The sequence below is a fragment of the Triticum aestivum genome, chromosome 6D (assembly GCF_018294505.1).
Source record: "Triticum aestivum cultivar Chinese Spring chromosome 6D, IWGSC CS RefSeq v2.1, whole genome shotgun sequence".
In the NCBI taxonomy this organism is placed as follows: domain Eukaryota; kingdom Viridiplantae; phylum Streptophyta; class Magnoliopsida; order Poales; family Poaceae; genus Triticum; species Triticum aestivum.
This window is the reverse complement of record NC_057811.1, coordinates 69120734-69132014: the sequence shown is the minus strand read 5'-3', so window position 1 is coordinate 69132014 and position 11281 is coordinate 69120734. Positions and strand designations below refer to the sequence as shown.

Genomic DNA, 11281 nt, shown 5'->3' with positions numbered 1-11281 from the left:
CACACGCATGGAGAAAAACCCATCTTAAGATGCACTAAGCATGCAACTCATTTACAATAAATATTCTACAACTGTGCAAGTTTAATACAAAAAATTATATGTATTCAGTTTTAAATTTTCATAATGTTAATCCAAATACTAATGATTCATACTACCATATACTGTATCATTGAAATAATTTCAACCAATCTCCGGAGTAATGCACGGAGTACCATCTCTATTTTGAAGTAAATAGTCAAGCCATTATAAAAAACACTAACGAAAACAAAATATAACACATCCAACCTTCACAGTTGATGCAAGTATTCAGCATTTCACACAGCCACATCTCAAGAACATAGTTTGCATATGTTTATACAGATCATCGCCTCCTCTGATGACATGACCAACATTAGATTAACCAAGTATTTCTCACCGCTAATAAAATCCTCAACAAACTGTGATTCCTTTCGGTTAAACTTAATTTATTGACAAGGCCTGGTAAGAGAGCATTCGCGCAAGTCGACACTCCGTGTCAACTGAGTAAACTTAAAGACAAATCTCTTTCTTTGCCACTGCAATACTTTCTCATCGCTTGCGTCAACGACATGTGGGGCCTGCCCCCACCTTCTCAGTGACACTACCATGACGAGGGGTTACAAAATTTTCCAGTGGCGTGTAAGGTGATTTCCCAGTTGAGAAAGGCAGAGTATATTTTGGGACCAAAATTGTACAGTCAGCACGCGCTCGCGGCTAGCTAGGACACCTTGTGCGAGATTTTTATGTAGTTCATGAGCCTTCTCAAAGCATTACCGCTGTCGATGGCTTCTCTTGCCCTGTCAAGCGCGGAGTTGATATCCTGAGCTCCGCTACAGCCTAACAAGTGGTCGGCCATAGCTGCGTTAAGAACTATTCGGTCATAAGCAGGCCCTTTGTCTCCACCCAGCGCTGACAAACCCAGCTCCAAGTTTTTCAGTACCTGGTTCAGTTTGGCAACACAGTAAGTTAAAAATAATAACAACTATGCATAGAGAAAACACGTGGCGTTAACAAGTTGAATGGGTAACAGGTGTCCTTGATTGGAACGCGGTGGTAGAACTATGAAATGGAGATAGTGGCGACCACAGCCTGGGAAAAAAGACTTACTGATTTATCAGTTCTTGGAGTTTCAGTGGATTTGAAACCAAGTTCCTGAGCATTCACAGCAACTCTGAAGCTCTCTCTAGAAATACCTGTAAGATACACGAGACAAGCTCAGACTGGAATCATATCATAACCAAGTTCTCGGGCATTCAAAAATCAGAGCAGGCTGTCCTAATTGAAAATCTTAGTATTCTTTGTGCTTATCAATGGCATAAAGATGCATCTTCTTCTATATGAATGGGCTACCAAGTAACCAAGGTATAACACAAATCTCGAACGTGAGAAAATTCAAGATATTCTGAACTTCAATAAGGAAATTCCCCTCCACCTAAGTGGTAGAATAAAAAATGCCCTGCCATCTCCAGTATACACAATAGTGACCACTGTGAATATATAAGTAATAAAAAGGGTGGAGGGTTTCATGTTTGTACCGTCAGTTTCGGAGAAGTTTGCGCTGCTTGGTGTCCGGAACCCTGAGCAGTGGTTCACTGGAATCCCTTTGGAAGCATGGGCCGATCTTTCTTTGGTTGTCAAAGAAAGTGCACCTTCCTCACCCTAAGTAGATACCATAAATTTGTCTTAGCAGGAGTAAAAAAAAAATTGAGAAATGAACCGTATTTAACGACTCAAAATGATATTGATGCAACCAGGCCAAGTTTTCCACAAGTGAGTTATTAAGAAAATCACATAAATAATACTCCCTCCAATCCATATTAATTTGTCTAAAGCAGCGACAATTAATATGGATCGGAGGGGGTAATAAATTTGGGTTAGGTACGGCAAACAAATAACAGTAACATTAAGTTCAAACCCTCATGGCACGAGAGAAAGGAAAAAAAAATACTTACCTTCACAACTAATCCAGCATGAACAGTTCTCCTTCTCATAAGCATAAGCAATGGATCTTCATAGCCCACATGATAAAATCCAGCAACCATTGACTCCCTTCCCCGTGCCTGGTGAAAAACAAATAAAGACATAAACCAGTAGCATTAAGTGAAGCAGCATTTGCAACTTTTACAACAGAACAGATATGTACATGATCAAATAACAAAAAGACATTTCGATACTTCTCAACAGATACTCCTATAATCATATAAGGTAGGTGATACCTATAAGATATGTCTAATACCTTCAATGACGTGGAATTGAATAATTAAAAAGAAATAACTCCAGTCATCTTTACTTGCTGTATTCAAAACAATATTTTAACAATTTGTATAGAATATCATCCCAGGAAACACTTTGCAAACGTAAGTTTTTTAACTGACAGTCAACTTACTATCAAATGGAAACATTAGGTTGCACTACATAATTGTATAAATAGTTTATTGAAGGTCTGGCAGCTGTGAAATTGTGAGCAATATCTCTGCATAATAAGCACAAATGATTACTGTAAATATAGCATACCAATACATATAGTTGAACAATTACTATATCATAGAATTGCTCTCATGCTATCAGTTCTTAACTTCTTACAATAACACACAATGGGAAGAGTTACTCACTCTCACAAATTGTTGAACTTTCTCAGAGGTAGCCAACGGTGGTCTTTTCTTAATATGCTCCCTGAGCCCGATAATCGAATATCTACAGTAGCACCAAGTAAGTAAACATCTTTGCATGCAAGACGAGTATACCACTAACTTACTTGAGCAAATGATTTGTTTTAATACAGGATTACAGATCAAATCAAAGAGATGGTTTCACACTGAAAGTATATAAGGTTCTTGCTATTTCTAATATGCAAAGCCGGTTTACATCCAAAATGGAACATCTGCAGGAGTGTTCAATCAACAATGCCTTGAGACATTGGTACATAGCTACCAAGAAAATATGGACTTACAATGGTGGGCAAGCTTCTTGGAGATTCAGATATGCAAAACCAGTATCCTTATCCTGAAAGCAACCAAACATTTCATGTGTCAGATGCAACCAGCAGTAAAATATAAAAAGTTGTCAGCAAAGTATGCAGAACTGCACACACACCTCCAATAGTGTTTTGGCCTGTGTAGGAGACAAGTGTGTGTTTGCACCCATGAATTTAAGCATCTGCCCTTCTGTTATGCCACCCTGAAAACCTTGATTTTAAGTAATACACAGGATTTTCTTATATTATATAACAGATAAGCCTGTCATCAAATCACAAGATTGATACTACTAAGAATACTCTTATGTACGATGACTACTGCAGCATATGCTTCACACTGACCTTAGGTGGCATCCATTCAACGCCATGAAGGAGACAAGCCTCACCATAGCAGGCTCTAACAGCCGCAACAAACAGAGTACTCCTAAAGAAGCGTGTATTCCCATCATAGGGCTCACCATAGTGTGTCAAGGAATTAACATCAGCAATTGGGGGAGGGCCTGATAAAAAAGTGGTGTTAATGAAATTGTTGTTTTTTTCTACACAGTTTAAGAAAATAAGCCCACTTAGTGCTACCTAGTTCATCATCAAAGGCTAGACAATATCCTTTTAGCTCACGATCGGTTTCCCTATTCATCCGCTGTCCAATTAAAAATGCTGCTAGCAGTGCTTCACTAACTGATGGTGAACTTGCACCCATCGATCCAAATGGTAGAACATCCTTTAGTACACACTGAATTTCCTCATAACCTAAATGGCCACCAGCAAGCACTTCCCTCAAAGCACCAACGAGTCTCATCTCTGCAGTTCCTTGACCAATATAACGAGGTCCTGTTAAACCATTTGCTCCCATGATTGTTCCTTCAGGGTCTGCTATAAACTTCACCTCCGGAGGAAGAACATGCACAAGGTGTGGCCAGAATAGGCTCATGGCACGTCGCTCCCCCTCACTCCATTGGGTGGCCTCCGGAAAACAATTAGCTCTTATTGTCATGCCAGCAAAGAATGCACCCAGCTGTGCACTGGACACCGGCTCGTCTTTGAGTTCCCCCGTCGCTACACATGAGTTCAAACAGAAGATATAACATGAAATTTGATGGAAGGCAATGAAAGTAAACAAATTCCAAAGAAGACCTATCAGTGCCTTTCAAATAAAACCTTACAAGCAAATTGCAAACAATAAGAATTGAGTAAATGCCATGGTACTTGAACTCTACAATGTGTCTAGGACAACAGATAGCAGGCATCAGACTTGCAGCAAACTTCTAAATTCCAGTCACTCGCAAGTCGCAATCAATCACCATGGATGCCAATGAAAGCAACACTTGTAAGCAAAATTAGCCAATTTACATTCTACAGGCAGCAGCGCACATGAGTGACTTGTCAAGCTATCTCATCAAAAGTACTACATCATCTACATGTGAAAATCCACCAACCATGCTCGCTAGCGCCGCAAATTGTCGCCAGAAATGCAGAATCGAAGCTAGCGATCACCGAAAACGAAGCCTCCGAAGAGTGGGGGGAGGCTAACCGGAGCGGAGGATGGTGTCGAGGACGCGCATGGCCTGCTCCTCCCCGAGCGGCCGCGTCTGCTCGGGCCCCGTGCACACCCGCCCCTGCGCCTCCAGCACCGTGCCGTTGGGCCGGGGCAGCCCCGCCGGCCGGTAGGACTCCGACAACGCCGGGTTCCGCCGCACAGCCTCCTCAAGCACCGCCGTCCCCGCCTCCTCCATCCACGCCCCCGCCGCCGCAACGCCGCCGCGACGGCATCTCCCGTCGCGCGGCCAGGCCACCGCGCCGGGACGCCTCTGCGCCGCTGGGGAGACGCGACCGACTAGGCTCCCGCTCGTGGTCGCGCTCGGGAGCGGCCTGAGAAGTAGAGAGTTCATGGCGACGCTAGCCAGAGTCAACGCCGCCGAGGCGAGGAGGGAGACGACGACGAAGACGACACCACTTTAGCCGGAAGAACCGAGGAAGCACCCAGCTAGCGGTTGGATCGAGCCCAATGGCCATATGTACGGTGGGCCGGGTTCCGGTCTACAAAGCCCGCGTCTCCAACATCGGTTTCACCAAAAAAGAAATCTGTTTCTCAAAAAAAAATCTTTCCTAAAAAACAAAAAAAAAATCGAATACTATTTGGTTTTTCCTAAAAAGAAAAACCAAATTCACGAAAAGAAAAACTAAACCAAACATTGGAGGCTGCAGCGACATATCCTTCATATTCCGTCCCTCCCTCTCCCGGTGATAAGGATCGAAGGTGGTGCGACAGTAGCTAGATGCGGAGAGGTGAGGTTCTCAACCTGCTTCTGGTGTTTTCTTGAGTGAAGCGGGCGGACGTTGGGCTCTCTCACCCACGAGATTCAGCTAGCAAGAAGGTGTCGGCCATTAGAGAGGTTGCTGCCAGTGACGATTTCAACAAGGATGCAGATTCTTCGGGGGAAAACCGTGGATATCGCCTCTGACTAGACCATGCATTTTCCACATTAGTGCATTGTGCCCTTGTTGAAGGTGTTCGTTCAAAACTCGACTTCGGGAACGTAAATCCCAAGCTCAACATTTGGTTGTACCTATCGACAACGCCCGTGCGATAATCCATTCTTGAAATTTTCTGTCTAGGATAAGTGTACTCATTGTTCAATCACATGTCAACTGTGGGTTATGTTCCATGCCTCCATGGGCACATGGTTTGTGGAGATATTGCTTGAGATAGTGAAAGTGCTAGTTATCGACTAGAGGGGGGGTGAATAGGCGATTTTTATGAAAGTCTTCAAAACACAAACAATAAAAATGAACCTATTGATATGCAGCGGAAGGTAGACTACACTAGACAAGCCATAGTTAAGTAAGCAATGAAGCGAAAGCACGAAGACTATAGGCAGCTAGGCAGTATAGATCAGAATGGAAGAAGGTATGAAGCCAAACAACAATAGTCGTCACACAGTGAAGTCAAACAGACCAGGCAAGCATGCAAATGACTTCACGAAGACAAAATGTAAATAAGTGAGGGAGGAGATAGAACCAGTTGCTTGGTGAGGACAAGGATTTGTTGGAGCAGTTCCAGTTGCTGTGACAACTGTACGTCTGGTTAGGGAGGCTGAGATTCAACTCAGAAGACCGTGTCTTCACCTTATTCCCCTTGAGCTAAGGACACTTAGTCCTCGCCCAATCACTCTGGTAAGTCTTCAAGGTAGACTTCCAAACCTTCACAAACTCCGTTCACCGGCAATCCACAATGACTCTTGGATGCTCAGAACGCGACGCCTAACCGGCTGGAGGATTCAAAGTCCTCAAGTGTAACAAGTCTTCAGGTCACGCGGACAGAAAAACTTCAGTGATGCCTAACACTCTTTGGCTCTGGGTGTTTTGGGTTTTGTCCTCGCAATGATCTTTCTCTCAAAGGCTTCGAGGTGGGTTGCTCTCAAACGACAAAAGCCGTGCACTAACTCTGAGCAGCCACCAATTTATGGTGTAGGGGGTGGGCTATTTATAGCCACTAGGCAACCCGACCTGATTTGTCCGAAATGACCCTGGGTCACTAAGGAACTGACACGTGGCCAACGGTCAGATTTCAAACACACGCGGCAGCTTGACTTGGGCTACAAGTAAAGCTGACTCATCCAGCTCTGGATAAGATTTGCTCTCGTTGTCTTCGCTCGAAGACATATGATTTGGTTGAGCATCACTTCAGTCACTCTGACTTTGTTCACTTGGACCCCACTTAACAGTACGGTGGTTCCTATGACTCAACAAAGAAGAAAAGGAAACTACGAAACATCTATGTCTTCGCACCTCATAGTCTTCAAATGAATGTCTTCTCGAGTCATAATCTTCGTTGTGGATATCTTCACACACCACCATTATCTTCAATGTCTTCATACATTTTTAGGGGTCATCTCCGGTAGGTAAACCGAATCGATGAGGGACTACTACCTGTGTTATCCTGCAATTCTCACAAACACATTAGTCCCTCAACCAGGTTTGTCGTCAATACTCCAAAACCAACTAGGGGTAGCACTAGATGCACTTACAATCTCCCCCTTTTTGGTGATTGATGACAAACTGGTTGAAGTTTTCAACGGGGATAAAAGTATGTGAAATTGTAGGGGTTAAGGTATTGTCTTCATAAGTAGCAAAAAGGCTCCCCCTGAAGATGTGCATATAAGTATTTTGCTTTTGAATGCAAATGCACATGGCAGGTTGTACTTGTGGAGATCCTCTTCAACTTGAGAAGACAATGACATGCATAATGAAAAATGGACGTCTGCTGAATGACTTCGTGCGGAATTTATCATCGCACATGCGGAATTTATCGTCGCATCACATAGTTGAAAGAAAAGGTAGCAGACGACCATCAAGTTTAAGTGTTACAACTCAAAGAACCAAATGTATCAAAAGCGAGAGTTGTAAACACTTGGCAAAAAGTATAGCAACCACCCATAAGGACCTGCTTGAAGACTATCAACTCATATGCTTCTCCCCCTTTTGTCAGTAGGGACCAAAAAGGTTTGAAGACATAGAGCCTCTACTCGTTCCCATGAGGAGTAGGTGAAGGTGCAGGGTCGATGTTGGAGTCCGGTGGTGCAGAAGAACTTGGCGCAGTGTCGATACATGGCGAAGTTGTAGTTGGTGAAGTAGCATCATCTTCATCATCGATGACTCTGGCATTGACAGTGGCCGCTGAGGAGGAGTACTCAGAGTCTTCGAGAGAGGGAGTCCGACGCAAGACAGCGTCCTGGGAGGAGTGGAATCAAATTTGAATCTCTCTGTGAAGCCATCTTGTTGAAGATCATCTTCAGAACTGAGCAATGTCAGACTCTTCCACGACCGCCGACAGGTTTCATGAGTGATAAATGCACTCTTGGTGGCAAGATTTCAAATGCGATTAACATCCACCAAGAGGCTCTGCATCTGACGCTTGAACCAGTCATGATGCTTATCCTGTTTTTGATGTAATGCCACGAGAAGCTCTCGGTCATTGAGCACACGAGATCGCTTTCGAGGCCTTTGAGCTATAGTGCTTTCAGTGGCTTCAGTTGTTGCACGATGAGGTGCACGTGTAATACCAGCTAGAGGATAAACTCGAGTTGCAGCAAGAAATCCTTCAATAGGTTGTGTGAAGCTTTGGTGATCTGCATTGTGAAGATATATAGGCTCCTTGGCAGGTTCAGGGTAAATGGCTTCGACAGACATATCAACCTCTGGAAAGAACATAAGATGGTTGCGCGCAGAGGGCTGATAGTTGATAGAAGAGTGAAGCTTGATGAGGCGCATTACCCATGGAGCATAAAACTTTAGACCAAAGAGATCAGAGCTAGATGCAGCAAGTTGCCTGATGAAGAGATCCTGAGCATTGAAGCTGGTGCCATTGAGGATATAGAAAACCAATGTCTTCATTGCTCCTTCAAGCTTCGCTGCAGGAGAATGTCCTTTGACAGGCCAGAGAGTTCGCCTGATGATATGATAAATGGTGCGGGGCAGATACTCCAGGTCTTCAACAAAGAATTCCTTTGGATATTCAGCATCTTGTGGCAGTGGCTTCATCATGCTCAACATTTGGCTCATATTCGGCTCAGGCTTCTGGAATATGCTCTCCAAAGCATTGCGGTGAAGCTGACAACCAGGTTCATAGAGTTCACCTGGAGTGGGCAGGACAGTAAGCTCAATAATATCTTGGGCTTTGGCTTCATGGTGTACATTGCCTGTCATCCACTCAAGGACCCAAGTCTTCGGATCCCTGTTGTTGCCGCGAATATGAAGAGTTGCATAGAATTGTAACAGAAGTTCTTCATTCCAATTTTCTTTGTCGATTACGAACTACAGAAGACCAGCATCTCTGAAGCAGTCTAGGGCTTCTTCCAAGTAGGGCAGGCCAGCAATGGCTTCGCAGTCTAGACGCATATGGGGAAAAATGCGCCCTTGATTGTATAAGACACAAGAATAATAACTGTGATGCTGATAGCTCCAGAACCGATCAGATGAAATTCTTGGCTTCAAATATGGGTTCTTGGAACTATCAAAGAAGGTGTTGTGTGCTTTGAAGCCATTCACATTGAATGGTCCTGGCGAAGACGCAGTACCTGGAAACCTTGGCAGCCTGGGCTTTGGCTTCTGGACCTGAGGCCTGTGCTCCACATGATAGTCAAATTATGGTCCGGGAGCAGGAGGAGGAACCAGAATAGGCCATCGGACCATGATAGGTTGGTCGCGGTCAAATGCCAGCTCAATAGTGTGAGGCCTTGGAGGAGGTACAGGAGCGTTGGCATTGACATGGGCTTCAAGCTGCACAATGGCTTCAGGTGCAACATTAGCTTCAGGCACTGTATCTACTTCAGGCGCCACATTAGCTTCAGCCATGACAGTGTCATTGGCTTCAGTAGTGCTGTTGGTGGCCACCTCAGTATTTTCAACCTCCACTTGAGTAGCTGGAGGGTCGGGCACAGACTCGTTCTCCTCGAGAACAACTTCTTGGTTGGTAGGGGGTGTGGCAACGCGCTCTTCTTCTTCATGGGGTTCTTGTTGGTCATCGGCTGATGTAGCCGGAATGTCTTTAGCAGCTTTTGCTTTAGACTCAGAGATGTTCGCAGTTGGAGTGGCGTCAGGAAACATTTGTCGTGCCACTGAGTTGTTTTGCACTTCTCCTTCTGGAACACTCGGCAGAGAAACTTGTGGCCTTGGTCCTTTGCAAAGCCTGCGGAATGCGGGCGACGCTTTTGGAGAGGGAGTTGGCTGGACCACATAGTCGTCATCGTCAAGCACCGGAGTGGTGACTTGAGGTGGGGGAGTACTGGGTGATTCTTGACTTGGTGTAGCTTGTTGGGGGTGATCAGCCCACGATGCATCCTGTGCAATTGGCGTCAAGGGACGACCAATGCTGATGAGTTCGCTGTTAGTGAGAACAGACGATGATACCAGTTGGTGCTCGATCTGAGGAAGGACTTCATCATCATCTACATTGTCTTGTGGACCAATGTCTTCAACTGCGGTGGGGTCAACAGCTGGAACTTCTTCAGCTTCAGGAGCCTTTGTGGAAGCAGGCTCGTGAACTACTAGCTGACGCTCTCTGTTTTCGGATGCAGGACGAGCAACTGAGATGGGTTCGACAAAAAGGGGCTCTGAGGGAGCAGCCCGATCTTTCTTCGAAGACTTTTTGTCTTCCTCTTCTTGGTCTGTGGAGCATCGTCAGTGGCATTCTTGTTCTTGCGTTTTCTAGCTTCGGCCTCTGCTGCCCTTGTCTTCTTCAGTTCTGAAGCAGCTGTGGGGACCTTTTGTAACATCCCAAATTTTCAATTTGGTATGTTATACATAGATCATCATTGCATATCATATTTTATTGCATTTGACGAATCCTCGATAAATCCTAAGCAACTCAAGGACCCTCGGAGAGAGTTGGGGATTTTCTCAAATTTTCATATTTGATTTTCATCAAATAATAAAACGAGGATTTTGGTTTTAATTATTTTCTCTCCGGGAAAAATATTTCATTTAATAATAAATGAGAGGAGAAAATATGACTTCTCCAAAACAATTGAAATATTGGAGGAAAAGTGTTAAAATCATTTATTGGATTTTATTTGTGTTAAAAAAATGTTCACCCTGTTCTAAATTTTCTAACTAGACGGGGAAAATTTATTTTATCTTTTTTGGATTTTTATTTATTTTTCTACGAATTTTTCGGCGGAACGTTTTAAAAAAAAAATCCGCGCCGCGCCCGACCGGGCCGAGGCCCAGCCGAGCGGCGGCCCACCCCGCCGTCTCCCTCGCGCAGCCGCCAGCGCCGCCGCCATGCCGAGTCCGCCTCGAGCACGGGAGCCACCGCCGCCTTGCCCCCTCCCCCACGCCACCAGCCCCCCCTCATAAATACCCCGCGCCGCCGCCCTCCCTCTCACCCGAGCCCGCCCGAGCCACCGCCGCCCCGAGCCCGCGCCGCCGTCGCCTTGCGCTGCCGCCCCGAGCCCGCTCGCCGCCGCCGGAGCCGCCCCGCCGCCCCGAGCCCCGCCGCACCCCGCCGGAGCCAGCTGAGCCCCGCCGGAGCCCGCCCCGACGAGGTATTACCTCGCCGTCGTTTGCCGGTTTTGTTTTAAAAAAAACCCTAGATCGGTTTTTTTTTCGGTTTTGTTATTTTGTGAGCGTTCACCGACTCGTTCGTTTTAACGAACGCGTTCGTCGGAGTTTCTCTGTTAACGAACGTTCGTTCTTTAACCGTTCGTCCGTTTTTCTTTTTCGTCGGATTTTTCCGCGATTACCTCAGATCTCGATTTCTGATCGAAACTTCGTTTCTGTTTAACTTTT

General features: G+C 45.3%; 1 protein-coding gene across 1 annotated transcript; it reads right to left on the bottom strand.

Annotated features, from left to right (window-relative positions):
* Positions 1–267: 267 nt before the first annotated feature.
* On the bottom strand, positions 268–4967 carry LOC123143584 (anthranilate phosphoribosyltransferase). The gene is made up of 10 exons (XM_044562524.1): positions 4524–4967; positions 3569–4048; positions 3335–3492; positions 3112–3195; positions 2969–3021; positions 2631–2712; positions 1971–2078; positions 1554–1677; positions 1126–1211; positions 268–958 (listed from the first exon to the last, which is right to left on the bottom strand). The coding sequence occupies exons 1-10, from the start codon at positions 4879–4881 to the stop codon at positions 737–739; spliced, it is 1755 nt and encodes a 584-aa protein (XP_044418459.1). The 5' UTR covers positions 4882–4967; the 3' UTR covers positions 268–736.
* Positions 4968–11281: the final 6314 nt, after the last annotated feature.

Bases quoted from the DNA above. Each gene is read 5' to 3' on its own strand.
- LOC123143584 (XM_044562524.1), bottom strand. From the start codon at position 4,881: ATGAACTCTCTACTTCTCAGGCCGCTCCCGAGCGCGACCACGAGCGGG. The intron at 3,196-3,334 runs GTCAGTGTGAAG...CAAGGTTTTCAG, and splicing joins TTGAATGGATGCCACCTAAG to GGTGGCATAACAGAAGGGCA. The intron at 2,713-2,968 runs GTAAGTCCATAT...GTGCTACTGTAG, and splicing joins CAAGAAGCTTGCCCACCATT to ATATTCGATTATCGGGCTCA.